The 19481-nt window shown below is 46.7% G+C and overlaps 1 protein-coding gene across 2 annotated transcripts in view; it reads left to right on the plus strand.

Moving 5' to 3' along the window:
- Positions 1-18275, plus strand: part of MMP24 (matrix metallopeptidase 24) — a 170227-nt gene extending 151952 nt beyond the window's left edge. Inside the window, exons 8-9 of one of the 2 annotated variants that reach the window (XM_074970413.1) lie at positions 13037-13303; positions 15787-18272. In XM_074970413.1, coding sequence (XP_074826514.1) covers positions 13037-13303; positions 15787-16124 — 605 coding nt within the window. In that variant the 3' untranslated portion in view covers positions 16125-18272. Of the gene's footprint in view, positions 1-13036; positions 13304-15786 lie in introns of both variants that reach the window. The other variant, XM_074970414.1, reaches the window with a different exon arrangement.
- Positions 18276-19481: the final 1206 nt, after the last annotated feature.

A 19481-nucleotide genomic window follows, 5' to 3' on the forward strand; every position in this document is an offset into this window, starting at 1 on the left:
ATACCCAGAGCCAGAAACACAGCAGCCTAGGAGACCTTTACAATAGAAATATGGGTGCTGAGTGATTGTAGGTGCCTGCTGAGTTGGGCAGCGGCAGCTGAGTGTGGATTTTGTGACTACCACTGGAACCTAAATTTGGGATTGTAGGGGTCTAACGTGGCAGTTAGGTGCCAAAGTCCCTTTGTGAATCTAGCCCGAGCTAACTGACCCCACTGCACATGCTGGGAGGTAGGGCAGGGCATTTTTATGCCATTGCCCCATCCTACCTCACAGGGGTGTTTCAAATATAAATTCATTCATGTTTGTTAGCACTAACCCAGAAACCAAGTGACATTCCCAAGGCCATGGAATCTGGCAACGCTACAGTTCAAATTCAGGGCCTCCGGACTTCCAGCCCTGAGCTCATCCCTTGCTGCCAGAGGGGCTGAGCCTTCAAAGCTCCCATTAACTGCAGCTGCTGTGAGCGCTCAGCACCTCTGCAGTCAGGCCCCCTGTGGACGATGCACCTTCTTTGACAACATTGTTGAAGCATGCCAGCAGCCTACCATGGAGAACTGCCTCTACCCACCCTCTCAGATCATCTGCACTAGGGGACCCTACTGCACAAGGAAACCACCTTATTCCTCCTGCTGCATGGGATTCCTTGGCATGTGTTAGCTTCATCCTCCTCCTTCCTTCTCACTTGGAGAGTTGGGCTCTGGTGAATATTCCTCCCCAGAAGTGCCACCTGTGCAGATAGTGAGGGCATGTCTACACTGCAAACCTCAGCTGACCTATATTAGGTTGACTTACAGCCACCGCAGTAATTACTGCCGTGGTGCATGTCCACACTACCCTCCTTGGGTCAGTGGTGCGTGTCACCACCAGGAGCGCTTCCACCGACCTAAGAGGGGCAGTGTGGGGAGCTGAGATCCTAGTCTCTTAAGTCCACTGGCAGCTCCCTGCTGGAAGCCTGGCTGCCCCACAGGCTCCCAGGTTCTCAGTGGGCTGCCCTCTCCGTCTGCTCCCCGTTCCCCACCAGGAGTGGGGGGAAGCCGCCATGGGCTTCTCGCTCCCCCGGCCTGTTCCCTGCAGGGAGTCATCAGCTGTCGGTGTACTAGGGCACTTACATCAGTGGCACAGGGCTGTAGTTTAGACACTACATAATTAGGTCGATATAAGCTGCATTATGTAGTGTAGACCAGCCCTGAGTAACATGAGCTTAAATCCTGCTTACTTACCTCGTCTGCCTGGACAAGCCTGCATGACATGGTCTGTACTGAAATGTTGCCCCAAGCCCTGCCTCCTCTCACTCCCAGTCACTCTGTCCAAAGCAGTGGTTCTCAACCTGTTTACCATCACAGTGTGTTATGTGGGCCGAATCCAATACTACCGGTCTGGCCCAGAGGATGTCACATGGGCTGCAGCTGTGTACTGATTGGGCCGCAAGTGGCCCGTGGGTCGCAGATTGAGAACCACTGGTCCAAAGTGAGTGTGGCTGGATCTTTGCAGCAGGGATTTTTTTTTAATTATTTATTGATTATATTATTCATTGGTCATTTACAATAAGACATGCCACTTACATTGCCTTGACATATGTAGGTACATATCTTTTTACACAATTAACAATATTAAGCAACATATTGTCTATTGACCATATTTTTTTCTAACAAATTTTTCTTAATTTAAAAAAACTATATATATCACATCACAAACTATACATGAACCTCTGATAATACATAAATTCATAATATACTAACCACTTGCTATGTAACCTTAGCTATACTTGAAACATTTAATTATATGTAATATGAATGGTTAACATATGAATCAATTATTTGTATTGCGCAATTTACAAACAATCAAATTGTGCTCATAAAACTACAACGAGTTAAAGAAAAATTATTAAAATAAGGTAAAGACTAGAAGCCAAATTCAGAGGAGGGGGCTAGGGACTGAAAGGGAAGGATGCATGTGGAGAAGGCGGGGGGAGGGAAGGGGCGCCATGCATTTAATAGGATCACTCAGATACTTTCAGGAGAGCATCCCGTATCGCTGTGACTTTTTCTCAGGTATTTCTGTTATGGGATATAAATGTTTCCACAATGTCCAAGCTTATGATGTCTATGTGCCAGTCTTCAATTGCTGCTCGCTTTTAGGATTTCCATTTCTGTAGGAGTAGTCTTTTAACAATTATTCATGCTCTACTGAGCCAAAGTTTTTCAGATTTACTCCGCATCCAACTAATATTCACTAGGTTTAAAATCGCATGGTTAGCTTGTAACAATTTTATATGATAGGAAAAGTTAACACTGCAATTCAGTTCTGTCCAAATCCTACGGGCACAGGAGCATTCCCAGAGCATAGGGGTTACGTTAGCACCCGCTGAGTCACAGAGCCAAGATTTGTCTGACTCAGCAGCAGCTGTTTTGAACAGTCAGAGCGGGGTCTAATACACCCTCCATGTCATTTTCTGCTGGTGTAATCTTAAATGGAAGTGTAAGGAACAAACCTGGCTAAAATTTGTTTCCATTGGTTAGCAGAGAATAACTGGCCTAGTTCCTCCTCCCATTGGTTTTTTAGGGGATCGGTGTTTAGTTCAGATTTGCTGGCCAGGTGTGCACGCAGTATTGCCATCAGTCTTGGCGATCTGGGTCACATTTGGAGAGATGGAAGCAGTGCCGGTGGGCGGGGGTAGCACGGGCATCAGGGCCAAGCAGACAGGAGATGGCATGTTTAAATTGGATGTATTGCCACTCCTCCTGAGTCTCCACCTTGAACCTTTCATTCAATATTGTAAAAGGCGGGAAGTCAATAAACTGACTGATGGTCAGAATCCCTTTCCTAATTCAATCTGGCCAGCTGATGAGGTTGCCTGCTATTCAGAGTTTCAAGTTACCCCAGCTAGAGACCTTGGTACATAGAAGGCGGCGATTTCTAAATTTAATAGACATCATACGCCAAGGATTCCTGGCTGCCCCCACAGTTGGTAATAGTGCTGTAGGGAATCGGGAGTAATCCGTGTGCAGTGCATTCAAAAGGAGCAAAGGAGCAACCAATTCTGCTTCCAGCTGGAACCAATCCGGGGCTGTACAGCACGAGGGATGAGCCACTGCGCTGCTAAACCCCCTGTTTTGATGGGGAACTGTAATCTGCGTAAGCAGGTTCTGGGCTCGTTACCAGGATCCCACAAGGACTTGAACGTGTTGTTGGATTTGGTAAAAATAAAAGGGAGGAATATGGCTAGGGAGGGCCGGCCTTAGGGAAAATGGCACCCTGGGCGAACTTGTATTTTGGTGCCCCCCATCACCCCTGGCCCCCATGGGCTCCCTGGGCTTCCCCCCATCTCCTCTGGGCCCTGCTGCCTCCCCCAGTGTTTAATTTGTATTGAAAGAGATTCCAGAGCTCAGCCCTGGCACAAATTAAGCATTGAGAGGGTGGCCTGATAGCGGCTGGTGCTGACCGGACGCCCTAAAGGCTCTGAAGGCAACGCCACTGCCAGCAGCAGCGTAGAAGTAGGGGTGGCATGGTATATGGTGTATTGCCACCCTCACTTCTGCGCTGCAGCTGTGGCTTGTAGTGCCTGGTGCTCGGCATGTGGCTCAAGATGGGCTTCATGCTGTCACATGAGGGCTGCATCTTGCCAGAGCCCACGGCCCTCCTGCAGCCCTCTGGCCATTCCTGGCTTATTGGGGCACCATTTCAGATTTTGGGGGGTGGGAGGAAACTTTAACCATGATTCCAGGGACTACTCAGGCACTGAAAACGCTAGGGTTTTTGCAAATAATAACTTAGGAATTAGCCGACAGAGCACTGTATCTAACTGTTATATAAAGAAATAAAAAATATATACAAACTCCACTTAAAGCCACATTTAAAGTTTATATGTAAATTTAGAACAATCAGGAGAAAATACAGAAAGATATTCCCAATCTTAAACCTTGAGGTATCAGTTCTGGAGCTTTAACACCAGAGGTGAAAGTAAGCCAGTACGGTCCGGTACGGCATACCGGCAAGAGCCGATACACAGCTGCTCGTACCAGCAGGGGGCAGCTTCTCCAGGTGGGCAATTTAAAAAGGCCCTGGGTTCCCGGCAGCGGCCAGAGCCCTGGGCCCTTTAAATTGCCGCCAGAGCCCCGCTGCTGGAGCCCCAGGGTAGCTGAAGCGATTTAAAGGGCTTGGGGATTTAAAGTCCCCCGCCCTTGCAGCCTGAGGCCCCACCCCTTCCGCCCGAGGGGGACCCCCTCCCCCCCCGCTGGCTCAGGACCCTTAAGTTACTTTCACTCCTGTTTAACACAGATATGAGACACACACGTCTGATACTTTGTACACTATCTTTAATAGAGATAAATGAAAATAAAATCTGCTGACTTTCTCTAGCAGACACACTCTGTGTTACTACCATTATCTACTCTATTTTAGTCAATTGTTTTTCACTCCACTAAAAACATACTTAATTTTAACATATGTGATGAAGGGTTTTTTCTTCTTTATTTTTCTAATTATTTTGGCATTTATGTTTACTGATCACAATCATGTATGTGACTCACTAACCTTTGACTCCATCATTTCTGTTGGCATCATAGTTGGAACTGCATTTATTTTCATGCACATTTTAAGATATTTTACAGATATAACTAAAAATACAATTTGAAAATAAGCGACCTTCATCTGCACAGTGTCTAAAATTATATGTGTAGTTAATGTTTTTTAAACTGGCACTGCTAAGGTTAGTACAAGCTAAAGTTACATTCTAGAAGGATACAATTTTTTGATTGTATCAGTTTAAATAATTAATGACAGAGCACAATATGGTAATAAAAGTAATAATGCTAATTACTCCAGCCAGGACAGGGTTAGGCATTTTAGAACTCACTAGTCAAAGAATTAAATTTAAGCATAAGAGAGAAATAAAATTATGAAATGCACAGACCAGTCAAAAAACTAAAATAACAGCACTTTGAAAGAATAAAATTACAAAGAATATATGTGCATTACAGGATGTACCAAGAAGTAACAACAACAATAATACAAGTATGTGTTGGGAGGTGAGTGTGAAAGAGACAGAGTGTGTGTGAGAGAGAGAGACAGTGTGTGTGTGTGAGAGAGAGAGAGACAGTGTGTGTGAGAGAGAGAGACAGTGTGTGTGTGTGTGTGTGAGAGAGAGACAGTGTGTGTGAGAGACAGAGAGTGTGTGTGTGTGTGTGAGAGGGAGACAGACAGACAGACAGAGTGTGTGTGCTGGAGGAGCGGCACTCAGCAGTCTGAAGGCTTGTTGACAACAGCAGCCGCCAGCAGCTCCTCACTCTCTGTCCTGACCCCTGGCCCCCCCATCCCAGCTCAGCGGAGATAGGGTACATGGGTGGAGGCGAGACAGGGGGAGGGGGACACCCTGACATGAGTGCCCCCTTCCTCTCCTCCCGCCCCCCGGTTCTGCACAGAAAACAGGAGGCTCCCAGGAGCCGCTAGCCAGGTGCGGCTCCAAAGCAGGGGGCAGGTGCAACGCAGCTGCAGACGGCAGCAGAGTAGCGGGGGGAGCGGCACGCCTGCTCCGTAGGCACCCCGTTTATACCGGCGACCCAGGCTTTTGCCCCGTTTGCCCTTGGCCTAAGGCCGGCCCTGGAATTCAGGATGAAAAGGAACCTGGGAAGGGCATTCATTGTAATTGTGTTTGTTTTTCCCCAAAGGCTGAGAGGCAGTGCCTGCCATCTATTGAAATTGCTGCTAACTGCACGAGTAATGGGGCAGGTTACCCTTGACTATGTTTTATATCTGAGGTTTGTCTGTTGCCATCTAAATGTACCTATAGGAGAGTCAGTTCCAGTTAGATCCAATGAGATCTTCATTGCTTCCGACTTTTCCCAATTTATCTTATTGCCAGAGAATTTACCCAAATTATCTATTGCTTGTAGGATATTTGGAATCAATTGATCTGGATTTTTAATAAATAGGAGGATGTGGTCTGCATATAGAAGGATTTTTGTCTTCTGAGTGCCTGATTTGATCCCTTGAATGGTATTATAACTTGTCAGCAAGTTAAAGAAGTATGGGCTGGATGAATGCACTATAAGGTGGGTAGAAAGCTGGCTAGATTGTCGGGCTCAACGGGTAGTGATAAATGGCTCCATGTCTAGTTGGCAGCCGGTGTCAAGTGGAGTGCCCCAGGGGTCGGTCCTGGGGCCGGTTTTGTTCAATATCTTCATAAATGATCTGGAGGATGGTGTGGATTGCACTCTCAGCAAATTTGCAGATGATACTAAACTGGGAGGAGTGGTTGATACGCTGGAGGGGAGGGATAGGATACAGAAGGACCTAGACAAATTGGAGGATTGGGCCAAAAGAAATCTGATGAGGTTCAATAAGGATAAGTGCAGGGTCCTGCACTTAGGATGGAAGAATCCAATGCACCGCTACAGACTAGGGACCGAATGGCTAGGCAGCAGTTCTGCGGAAAAGGACCTAGGGGTGACAGTGGACGAGAAGCTGGATATGAGTCAACAGTGTGCCCTTGTTGCCAAGAAGGCCAATGGCATTTTGGGATGTATAAGTAGGGGCATAGCCAGCAGATCGAGGGATGTGATCGTTCCCCTCTATTTGACACTGGTGAGGCCTCATCTGGAGTACTGTGTCCAGTTTTGGGCCCCACACTACAAGAAGGATGTGGATAAATTGGAGAGAGTCCAGCGAAGGGCAACAAAAATGATTAGGGGTCTAGAGCACATGACTTATGAGGAGAGGCTGAGGGAGCTGGGATTGTTTAGTCTGCAGAAGAGAAGAATGAGGGGGGATTTGATAGCTGCTTTCAACTACCTGAAAGGGGGTTCCAAAGAGGATGGCTCTAGACTGTTCTCAATGGTAGCAGATGACAGAACGAGGAGTAATGGTCTCAAGTTGCAATGGGGGAGGTTTAGATTGGATATTAGGAAAAACTTTTTCACTAAGAGGGTGGTGAAACACTGGAATGCGTTACCTAGGGAGGTGGTAGAATCTCCTTCCTTAGAGGTTTTTAAGGTCAGGCTTGACAAAGCCCTGGCTGGGATGATTTAACTGGGAATTGGTCCTGCTTCGAGCAGGGGGTTGGACTAGATGACCTTCTGGGGTCCCTTCCAACCCTGATATTCTATGATTCTATGATTCTATTCCCTAATTAGTATTGCAAGCAGTTCTAATGTTAGATTGAACAGGATGAGGAGAGGGAGCATGCCTCTCTAGTTCCCTGAAGCAGATCAAAGTGGGGGGACATTGTGCTATTTGTTAGGATGTGGGAGTTGGGATTGGACTATAACAACTGCATCCATGAAGTAAAGGATTTCCCCAACCCAAATTTACCCAGAATACGAAACAAATATCACCAGTTCACTCTGTCAAAGGCAGAGTGTCCATTCTCTGAATGGAGTGAAATGATTTTATGGGAATTTCTAGAAGGTTGATGGAATGCCACAACTTTAATCAATTGACATGTGTCATCTAAACCACGCCTTTTCTAAATAAATCCCACCTGCTTGGAGTGAACCACCCCACTCTACTTTTTCAAGCCTCTTCGCCAATATTTTTGAAAGTATTTTTATATCAGCATTGATTAAAGAGATGGGTTTATGGCTGTTACACTTTGGCATATCGTTACCCAGTTTAAGTAGTACAGTAACTAGGGCTTCTCTTCACTTTACGTTGTTTGGTTAATTTCAGGAGCTGAGCTTGGCTAACCCCTCTTTCCTGAGCAGAAAATGATCCAGCCCCTAACAGAAGCTGTTAGTGCCTCCCATAGGGTCGAATGGGGTGTCTCTGGTGTATCATTCGTTTCAAAGAAAAACAAATTTCTGCTGTGATCTAGTTCTGAAAACTGTTATCTTTCAAAAGAGACGCGTTCAGTCTCCATCTCTTACAAATCCAGTTTGTCTCAGGAGGGGAAATTGTAGTGTCACTGGTGCATGATCAGAGATCCTGATAGTCTTGATTTCGTTATTAGTATGGAGTCCATAGAAATCAGGAAGAAATCTATTTGTGAATATGTGGAAAGTGTGGAGGAAAAAAACCTAAAACCCTTCATTGTAGGGCTCTGCAACCGCCACACATCTTTTAACCCCAAGTCTTCCATATAGCCTTTCTAATGGTTCTAGCATGTTACTGTGTACACTGGGGCCGGCCTGACTTGTCTAAAAAAGGATCCAACACCTATTAAAATCTCCTACTGTGATGCCTGATTCTAGTGGGATAGTAATTAATTTGGAAAAAAAACTTAAAAAAAAAAACTTGGCTCATCTTTATTAGGTCCACATATATCAATTAGGGAATATAGAGAGTCAGAGATCTTAGGCTTCACCAGCAAAAATCTACCTTCCTCATCTTTATTTATATCTAGAACTTGTAAATTCAGTCTTCTGCAAAGCAATATCCCTACATCTTTGTCTGCTAAACATCATCCCTTCCCCCATCCAGCCCCTTCTAAATTTCTCTGCCTCCAAGTCATGAAGGTGGGTTTCCTGTAGGAAGATAATATCTGCTTTCAACGGTTCTAGATGAGTGATTATTCTTTTTCTTTTTATCTGGTGATTCACCCCTTTGATGTTCCTGGAAATACAATTTATAATATTAAGCATAAGGAGTGCTTACGTCAAATATTTCTTTATTAGGTGCCTGAGTAGTGTCATTGCTTGAGCCACAGTTAGTTTCAGATCTAGGAAAGGTATATCTGGGCTCCCCCTCACCACCCCGGAGACGTGAACAGGGAGGGGGAAATGGAGAGAGTTAGGCAGATCAGGAAAGGTAAAAGATAATGTGGGTGTGACAGGGCGCTAGGCAGGAACTCCTGAGCCAACCCTCTGTCATGCCAGCTCCAATTAAGGGAGGTAAATTGGAGCTGGTTAGAGAAACCTGCACCAGATTGGCAAATGGGAAACAGCTGCCAGACTAATTAGCCAGGAGCTACATACAGGCCTAGAGGAAGGAAGCCAGGGGAGAGCCAGAGAGCAGAAGGAGAGTGGTAGCTCTTCTCTCCTGGATGCAGAACCTGAGAAGTCCTGAAGGCTGAAACCCCAATCTGTATATGGTGAGACGGTGGTGGGCACGCATGCTGAACCCCAGGGGCTCTGAGTGGTTTGTGAACGCAGCAGAGGCAGGAGCAAAGGGGACCCTGCTATACCCTGTTACAGCGAGAAACAGAAAAAAAGAAATGAAGTGATCAAAATTGACCAAAGATCACTTGAAAAATATATAATTCTTATCCAAACAGAAATAGGACCTAAATCCATGAGATTTACAAGGGGGTGACATCATCACTCACTCCCCCCACCACCCTCAAAACACCCAGTTGGAGTATAACTGGATTCCCTTTAGCTTTATAAAGAAGAAATAGTCTGATATCAAAAGAAGATGTTGTTTCTGCACTGTTCACAACAACAAAAGGGGGAAAAGTCTATAGTGGATATTTAAGAAAGTTATGCAAATTATTTAAGTAACCTTATGCTAACGTAACTGGATCATTTGCAGATAAGAGTTCATTAGCAGACCTGTTCTGCTGACACTTTGCCCCCTAGAGCCTTGTCCATGCTGGATTACAGTGCGAATGCCATTGCTCAAAAGTTCTATCAGCAATAGAAACCAACACAGCATTTCTTACAACTCATTTAACAAAAATAAAAACGAAAGATAAGCCCCTGCACTAATGTTATTGCCAGTCTCACAATAACATGTTCTCAGCAATCTGCTGAATCAGAACCAGCAAGCATCATTATTCCTGGATAGGATTTTAGGAGCTCAGATTTCTTTACAGTTGGGAATGGAAACGATCTGTCATGAAACCAAAAGCTTCATTAGAATATCAGGGTTGGAAGGGACCTCAGGAGGTCATGTAGTCCAACCCCCTGCTCAAAGCAGGACCAATCCTCAATTAAATCATCCCAGCCAGGGCTTTGCCAAGCCTGACCGTAAAAACCTCTAAGGAAGGAGATTCCACCACCTCCCTAGGTAACGCATTCCAGTGCTTCACAACCCTCCTAGTGAAAAAGTTTTTCCTAATATCCAACCTCCCCCACTGCAACTTGAGACCATTGCTCCTTGTTCTGTCATCTGCTACCACTGAGAACAGTCTAGATCCATCCTCTTTGGAACCCCCTTTTGGGTAGTTGCAAGCAGCTATCAAATCCCCCCTCATTCTATGATTCTTTTCCTCTGCAGACTAAATAATCCCAGTTCCCTCAGCCTCTCCTTGTAAATCACATGCTCCAGACCCCTAATCATTTTTATTGCCCTCCGCTGGACTCTTTCCAATTTTTCCACATCCTTCTTGTAGTGTGGGGCCCAAAACTGGACACAGACTCCAGATGAGGCCTCACCAGTGCCGAACAGAGGGGAACGATCACGTCCCTCCATCTGCTGCAATGCTCCTACTTATACAGCTCAAACATTGCTTAGCTCTGGTAGCTCTCACACACGTACATTTAAGGTAAATGGGTTGAATAGTTTCAGATTTACTATAAACCCAGAATCTAGGAGATTAGCTGGGGATGAAGGAAAGTAAAATCACTGGGGGGAAGAGGAGGGGGTTGGAAAAGGTACCAGGAGAGAGTGGCCTCAGACAGAAAACAAACTCACACTGCTCTGTTGAACCCTGCTGCTGATCCACAGGTGTAAGGCATCCCCAGGCCCAGTACCGCACTTTGGTTGGAGTCAGGATCTTGAAGGGGGATGTGCTCCCAGTGCACTGGAATTGTGAGAGGGGCAGATGCTTTCAGTGCACTGGAGTCATGGGGGGCAGAGTTTGCTCCCAGTACACTGGAATTGGGGGGCGGGGCTGCTCCTGGTGGACTGGAATCGGGGGTGGGGGTGGGGGTGTCACCCCCAGTGCACTGGAATCATGGGGGAGGGTGGAATGTTGCTCCCAGTGCTTTGCATTTGGAGGGGATTTTGGTGCAAGGGGGTGGTGGGCTCTCTTAATATCTTGGGTTCTGATCAGGGATGAGACAAAGGCCCTGGCAGCATGGTGGATAAAAATACCCCAGACCTCCCTTTTTCCAGCCCCTCTGAGATCCCCACAATTCTCAGACTGTTTCTCCTGGCGCTTCCCTCTCGCGCAGTGCTTTAACAGGTCTTTCTGTGGCTGTGCAGTCATGTCCATAGTACTCACTGTGTCATCTAGTGAGGAGAGTCTGGTCTCAGCTTTCTCTAGTCTCGCTGCCAAGCCTTGCAAGTCAGCTTGAAGTGTACTAGTAAGATTTACGTTCTTGGGTTATAGTGTCAGATAATCTGTCCACTTGAGACTTGTTTTAGCCAGTCCGTAATTTCACCTAGTCTCAGAGGGGCAGCATCTCCCCAGTCAGCTGTCCTGGCGACAAGAGGGCTGTGCAACGGCTTCTGCTTTTTAGGATAGTGTAGAAAGGCTGGCGAGGGCGCAGCATCCCTACCGGCATTACATTAAAAGCAACGCGGGGTAGGATAATATCTCGTCCAAACCGGATGGAAAGCGATTCAGTTGCTACCGGTTGTGAACGTCAGGGGGTGGGGAAGGGAGCTGTAGAGCTCTGCAGCCCAGCCCCTGGTGGCTCCTGGAAGCCTGACCATATCGCATTACATCCTTCATTTGGGGGGAGGATAGCTCAGTGGTTTGAGCATTGGCTTGCTAAACCCAGGGTTGTGAGTTCAATCCTTGAGGCGGCCATTTAGGGATCTGGGGCAAAAATTGGGGATTGGTCCTGCTTTGAGCAGGCGGTTGGACTAGATGGCCTCCTGAGGTCCCTTCCAACCCTGATATTCTATGATTTATCCCTCTTTTTTCAAAATCATGTGAGGGGGAAGCGTCCTAGGCGACTAGAAAGCAAGGAAAGCTAAAGCCGGAGGGGGAATGGAATTCACGTATTGTTCTCATCACAGCAGTTTGCCCCTTGCCACAGTACTTTCTTGTGGGGTGGATGACGCTGGTCTTGGGGGTTCACTTTAGGAATGGGCCCTGACTTCTGCATGTGACCCAACATGTCTTTTAGGGTGCAGCCACCTTCTTCCTTATGCTGGCACTATGATCACCTGTCTTCCATGGTGTGTGCACCAACGTGCCACCAGTAGGGAGCGCTGGAAACTACAGGACACTCTCGCTATAATGCCCTTCATAATAACGATAATATAATGAACCTGGTGCCTGGATCCCACCTCCAGCCCTGGGGCTGCAGCAAGGGCTGACAGATCCTCCGGCCCTGGGTCTGTGGTGGGGGCTCAGAGCTCCTCCGGCCCGGGGCAACGGCGAGTGCTCAGAGCTCCTCCAGCCCCTGGCTTGGATCCTGAGGGGTTTGTTAGGGGAAGGGTGTACTGTACTTAGGGTAACACAGCAGGGGCCAGCTAGCTGTCTGGGAGTGAATGTAGTAATGACTAAGACAAACATGAATACACACAAAACCCCTTCTCAGGAAGCAGGCAGGGTTGAATACTATTCAACACCTGCAACTTTAGTTGAGTGTTACCAGTTTTCAGAAAGTAATTGATTAAATGAATCATTTGTCATGGTACTGAGCATGGTATTTAGCACGTATTTGCTGACTACTGCTGAGAATATGTTGCATGTAGTGATCCCAAATAGTGGCTCACATCTTAGTGGAGAAGTGAGCCCATAGACAGTCTTCTCTTCCAGTCACGCCCGTCCAACACCCCGCTGGTGACTCTTGGTACGTAACGCGTCTCAGGAATATGCTGCTGTGTTTGTAGGCTCTCTAGTGAGGTCAGTCATTCAGTGTCCTCCTGGTTGTTTATTCAGCATGAATCACTTTTGTCTCCTTTTGCTCTTCATCCATCCCTCTCTCCCTCCCCTCGGTTTCTCTCAGCTGGAAACAAGGAGGAGAGCTAGCACCAGGTGACCAGCCAGCTCTCTGCAGCCCACCAACAAATGTTCTTGGGCCACCACAGACCACAGTTTGGGGACGCTGCTGTAATCAGCCTGGCAAGTGATGTTTCGTAAGCACTCCCCTGCTGTGCGCCTAACCTGAAGTTCAGTTACAGGCCGTGAGAACATTTCAGATTCAAGTGGTTGGCTGGATCTCAGTAAATTTATTGTTTGTTTTTCCCCCCTCATCCCTAGGAGATAAATACTGGGTTTTTAAGGAAGTGACAGCAGAGCCAGGGTACCCACACGGCCTGGTGGAGCTGGGAAGCTGTCTCCCCCGGGAAGGCATCGACACAGCTTTGCGATGGGAGCCAGTAGGCAAAACCTATTTCTTCAAAGGAGACAAGTACTGGCGCTATAACGAGGACAAGAGATCGACTGACCCAGGATACCCAAAGCCCATCACTGTGTGGAGGGGAATCCCACATGCCCCACAAGGAGCTTTTATCAGCAAAGAAGGCTGTACGTAGACCCCATTATTGCAAGTGCTTGTCAGACTAATACCAGGTTCCCTAGCTTGGGGGTGGTTTGTTTCAGATGGTTTTACTGAGCTGGAGTCAGGCCCCAGCGCTCACAATGCTGCTCTGACATCAGTGGCCCCAGAGGGCGCGAAGGGCTGGGGTCACAAAGCAGCGGAGGCTGGGCCATGCTGAGCATCCCCACCCCTAACGTCTAGGCGCCTAAAAAACCGCTGGGTCCAACAAGGCTGCGTTAGGCGCCTGAGCCCCTGTGCACTGACCCGGGGGAGACGGGCACCTCAGAATGGGATTCATAACGGCCAGCCTGCGAGGCAGCTACTCGCCTACAGTAGCCACCAGGAGGTGCCAAGTCCAGGCGGGTGCTAAGCTCCACCCCCTCAGAGACAGGTGTCCAAGTCCAGGCTCCAGGGAGGGGCCTCCCTCTGCTTGGGGGTCTCAGCTGTAAACCCTCTTTTGGGGTGCCCACGCTGTTTTAGCAGGCAGGGCAGAGGGAGGCGGCGCTCCACAAGTTAGGGTCCTCATGTAGGGTGTGGGAGACCCGTGGTGCAAGTGCCCCCTCTGCCTGAGGGGAAGAGGGGACTGGAACAGAAATCTGCCACCCCACAGGTGGGGGCTGGGCTCTGGGATATTCCGATGTGGGACGCCCTCAGTCTCTCTTGTTGAAGCTCTTCCACTAATGAAAGAATGATTGGGCCAGAGAGAGAGCCCAGCCATGAGAAGGACTGTAGTCTGGTGGGGAGAGCGCTCACGGGGGAGGGGGAATAGCCAGGATCCCGCACCCTGCTCTAATGACGTTTTTAAATTATGTATTCACAGTGGAACAGCTTCAACAGGCGAGATGGAGGGAGCCCCCCTCAGACTAGCCCAAAGCCCAGTGGCTAGGCCACTGGCCTGAGGGGGGGCAAATCTCTGCTCAAATCCCTTCTTCCCTGCAGGGTGGAATGGAGATCGTCACATCCCAGCTGAGCACCCCAATCAGTTACAAGGGACCCCTCTCCTATGGGGGTCTTGTGTAAGTTTGCCTGGAGGGACCAGATTTGGTAGGTGAGCTTTGAACCTGCATATTAGATTGGGCCCCACAGACAAGTTAGGCGGAGGAACGCCTTTCTTCCCCAGCTTGGCGGAGCGCTCTGGGAGGTAGGCGACCTGAAAGCTGCAGTGTTTATACTCAGAGGCAGAAACATAAGGGGCCTCAGGAACTTTTACTGCAAAAATTTAGGTGCTGAGTGAGTTTAGGCACCTCCAGGTCTGGCTACAGCTGAGCAAGGGTTTTGTGACTCCGAATGGGGCCTGATTCTGGGATTTAGGCACCTCACATGGCAGATAGGCACCTAAGTCCTCTTGTGAATCTAGCCCCAGTAACCTGTGACCCACTTCCCTGCCCCATTCAAACAAACACACACCCTCTTTTCCATGACTAAGTCACATTATTGTATTGCAAGCTCCCTGGAGCAGGGACTCTATCTCCCGCTGTGTTTGCCCAGCGCCCAGCCCCATGGGCCCCTGCCTCGGGACTATGAGCAATATTTACTTCGCCATCCCTGTCTGCATCTATCAGACTGTTTCTCTCTCCCCATTCATTTTCTCCTTCATCCTCCAACTCTTCTCCAGCCAACTGGGAAAGAGAAGCAGCTGGCTGGAGTGGAGTCTGTCCTCTGCAGAGGATACAAGCACCCTTGTTGCACTGGATTTCTCTTGAGTTGTCAGGAAAGATCCCCGAGCCCCTACAGAGAAGTGGAGTGGGAGCCAGCTAGGCAGGAGCCCAGAAGACGGGGAGCTGGAATCTTCCCTGCCCTTTCCCCACAGGGTGGGGAGAGAAAGACTAAGAAAAGGGGGTGTGGGAAGCATCTGGAGAGTGAAGGTTACGTCAGTCAAGGAGCAGCTGAAGGCACCAGCCTTTCAGCAACAGAAGAGGAGCTTTTAAAGCCACTGTCCAACTGGTTAATAATCAAGGCCAAATCTTCAAACAGGTGTGCTCCAAAGAGCTGCTCCTATCCAGGGTCTTCTCCCTCACTTCCCCCTCAGAGCCATATATATGAAACAAAAATATTCTCAAAATATCAACAAACCAATATCCAAATCAGTGCAGACGTTGGTCCCCGCAAAATATTGGAATGTTTTTGTAACGTAGAGGAAGTCCCCGAGTGCATCACGGCATGCTTGTTGGTGCTTTAGTTGACCCTAATTTGCCCCTGAATGCTTAGATTAGAATTTCAAATAAACAGCAAATCAGCGGCTTGGTTTTTCCTGTGAACATTTGCTCTACATGCCTCTAAAATCAAGAAGTTGCCTTCAAATTTGCCATGGGAGGTTCCTTATGTATGTTTTTCTTGCCCCCACAGCCTCCTACCATTAGGCAGAGAAATAATGACTGTAAGCGAAACTCCTTTCAATACCTCTTTGCGCCCATTCGGTTTCAAGTCTTTGAATGTTATGCTATGAAGTGATCTCTCTTTTATCCCCTAGTTTATACCTACTTCTATAAAGGGAAGGAGTACTGGAAGTTCGATAACCAGAGGCTGAGTGTGGAGCCAGGCTACCCCAGGTCAATCCTCAAAGACTGGATGGGCTGCAACCAAAAGGAAGTTGAACAAAGCAAAGAGAGACGCTTCCCCCACGATGATGTGGATATTATGGTGACAATCAATGATGTGCCTAGCACTGTAAATGCAATTGCAGTCGTGATCCCTTGCATCTTATCTCTGTGTATCCTTGTCTTGGTATATACCATCTTCCAGTTTAAAAACAAAGAAGTGCAGCAAAACGTTACTTATTACAAACGACCTGTCCAGGAATGGGTATGACACGTTCACCTGCACATTTCAGCTCAGAGCTGCTCAAATGAGTTCCGAAGTCCATCAAACAAAACAGTTCAAGTGACTTATTATGAATCATGGGAGTTCTGGGACTGAAAGAAGCAGGAATTACAGAGGTGGCCTTGCAGCGTGGAGCCTCTTTCCTTCTTACTGCCTCAGTCATGTGTCTGTCTTGCTGTGCCATTCTCCACAGGCCCCCTTGTGCGTGTCAGAAACTGCAAGAGGAATTTTCTTGAAATGTTTTTCAGCTGACTTGGGAAACCTTCTTCAGTGCCCTGCCCCAGTGGTCTCTGTTAAACCCAGCATTCTCCAGTGTAGCTAACCACCTCTAAATGGACCACGTTTTTTACAGTTGTCTCATAAATGAATTAAGATCATTAAATCTATGAAACGGGAGCAATTCAGTATCTTAAGGAGAAGACATGCTGATACTGAATCATTCTAAAAGATCTTCTTAGTTTATTACAAGAACCAGGGAATTACCTGGATGCAGTTTTCCAATACCTGCTGGTCAGATGTTTTGTACATACATAATACTTGATGCTGTCACTCAGCACAGTGCACAAGGAGGAGGTAACTCTGTGTAGGCCAGGAGTTCAAGGAACTCTTAACCAGATATAGTAAAAGCAACTCCTCAGTTGAGTTAGTCCACAAGACAAAGACCAAAACACTCCCTACTGTTAACACAGCCCTAAATGCTTTTGTTTTAGGAACCTCTCATGTAATGAATATTTAAATGTCATATTACCACGATTTGAAATTCCCATCAGTCACAAACAATAAATTGTTACCAAAACAATGAACAATTTATATAAGAACTCTGCTGTATTTTATCTGAAAATCCTGGGAAAAGATGAAATGGTGTTATAGTGGCATGTATAATCAGATTCTGAAATTTGCGTTTCAGGTTTCAAGAGAATGAAAATGCTTGTTTGGAGGGAGATCTTCATCATAGTTAGGCAAAACGGTCCGGATAAAGTAAGAACTATGCCTGTGCCTAAAACTTGAAAACATTATATAACTTTGAAAATTATTTTTCATTTTCACTCACCTCTTCACACTCAAGTATTTAGCCAAAAGGTGGAATGCCAAAGTGTGGCGAGAAAGCTTGTTTTCACAGGATGACTAGCACAGTTCTGAAGATGTGTGAGACTCAGATAAGAGAGGGATAAATATCTGAATTTTGGGTACTGATCTTTGACAAATCACCTTCTCAGACAGTCTGTTCTTCCTTCTTGTAAATGTGAATGTTTGGGGGTGTCAGGTCCTAGCTCAAGACTTCCTTAATCTGGTTTTCCATGCTGGTATCCAAACAATGTTAAATGACTATGAAAGAAAATGAACGCAGCACTTCTGTTAACATTCCAGGTGACATTCAGCCCTGTGCAGAGAAGCCCATACCAGCCCTAGGCAACGCGTACATATCACTTGTGTCCTGTTTTGAGAGCTTAACTGGGATGTGAGTGGGGCCCTGGTCCTAGAGTGGGCCTTCTGCCTTGGGCTGAATTTCGCCACAGTGTAGCTGATGAAGCAAGAAGCATTGAACAGCTGATTAACATCCAACAATGTACAACATGAGTCAAAAATCAACGAGGATCTCAAAGTTTGTTTCACTTGTTTCTTTTAGCACATGATTCAGCTTATAAATATAGATGATGACAAGAGCAGGGCAGAAAGAAAGAGAGAGATTGTTAGTATTTGTCTACTTTTACATGCCTGGCTCGGACTCGGATTCTACCGCGAAGGGGACGGTATACCTTTCAGTGACTGATTTGAGTTGCACATTGTGTGGTCTCAGACTATTTCGTATTTTATGCTTTATAATGCGCTTCAGTAGCGAAGAAACGTTGAGTGCGTCTTCAACAGAATTATACAATCAGTGGAAGAAGAGAATGCGGTAGATGTAACACATTTGAATTTTAGTGAAAGACGTCATGAAGTCTCCAGATGGCTGAAGGACTGCAAACAAAGGACCAAATAAGGCCAGACTTAATCACTAACCACCTCTCCCCAACTCAGTAAGTACATATGTGGTGGTGACATGCACATTGTAAGTTCCAGCACCCTGTGCCACATTGCATTTACCGTGCACTTTACTCTTCCTCTGAGCAGCTCCAAACAGACACCAGTGGAAAATATTTCTCTCATTTTCCTTCTGCCCAAAACTGGAATTCTCTTGGCAAACTACACTGGCCTCTGGGGAATATTGCAGCTGTCTTGGACCAGTGACAGGTTTAAGGCTGGCTATCTCCTGAGCCAGCAGGGCTGGAAATGGTTGCTTTATCCCATTATAAAGCCAGAAATCCCCCTTGCCAATGAAGTAAGGCTTCTGGGACATATTTTTAGACTGGCCTTCATTTATGCTGGAATATTGGTATAGAAGGGTACAGCTGGCTCAGGAAGGACAGGCCGGGGAAAAAAGAGAGGTGGTGTTGCCTTATATATTAAAAATGGACACACTTGGACTTAGATTGAGATGGAAATAAAAGACAGACATCGAAAATCACTGGGTAAGGATAAAAGGGGTAAAAAATAAGGGTGATGTCAGGGTAGGGGTCTACTACAGACCACCAAACCAGGAAGAAGAGGTGGATGAGCTTTCTTTTAAACAACTAACAAAATCATACAAAGCACAGGACTTGGTGGTGATGGGGGACTTCAACTACTCAGACATCTGTTGGGAAAATAACACAGCAGGGGACAGATTATCTAACACGTTCTTGGAATGTATTGGAGACCATTTTTCATTTCAGAAGGTGGAGAAAGCTACTAGGGCAGAGGCTGTTCTAGATTTGATTTTGAAAAATAGGGAGGAACTGGTTGAGAATCTGAAAGTGGAAGGCAGCTGGGGTGAAAGTGATCATGAAATGGTAGCGTTCATGGTTCTAAGGAATGGTAGGAGGGAGAACAGCAAAATAAAGACAATGGATTTCAAGAAGGCAGACTTCAGCAAACTCAGGGAGTAGGTAGGTAAGAGCCCATGGGAAGCAAGGCTAAGGGGAAAAACAGTTGGAGACAGTTGGCAGTTTTTCAAAGAGATGTTATTAAGGGCACAAGAGCAAACTATCCCACTGCATAGGAAAGATAGAAGTATGGCAAGAGACCACCCTGGCTTAACCAGGAGATCTTCAGTGATCTAAAAATAAAAAAAGAGTCCTACAAAAAGTGGACACTAGGTCAAATTACAAAGGATGAATATAAACAAATAACACATGTATGTAGGAACAAAATTAGAAAGGCCAAGATGCAAAACAAGATCAAACTAGCTAGAGACATAAAGGGTAACAAGAAAACATTCTACAAATACATTAGAAGCAAGAGGAAGACCAAGGACAGGGTAGGCCC

Source organism: Natator depressus, chromosome 13 (genome assembly GCF_965152275.1).
Source record: "Natator depressus isolate rNatDep1 chromosome 13, rNatDep2.hap1, whole genome shotgun sequence".
Lineage (NCBI taxonomy): Eukaryota > Metazoa > Chordata > Testudines > Cheloniidae > Natator > Natator depressus.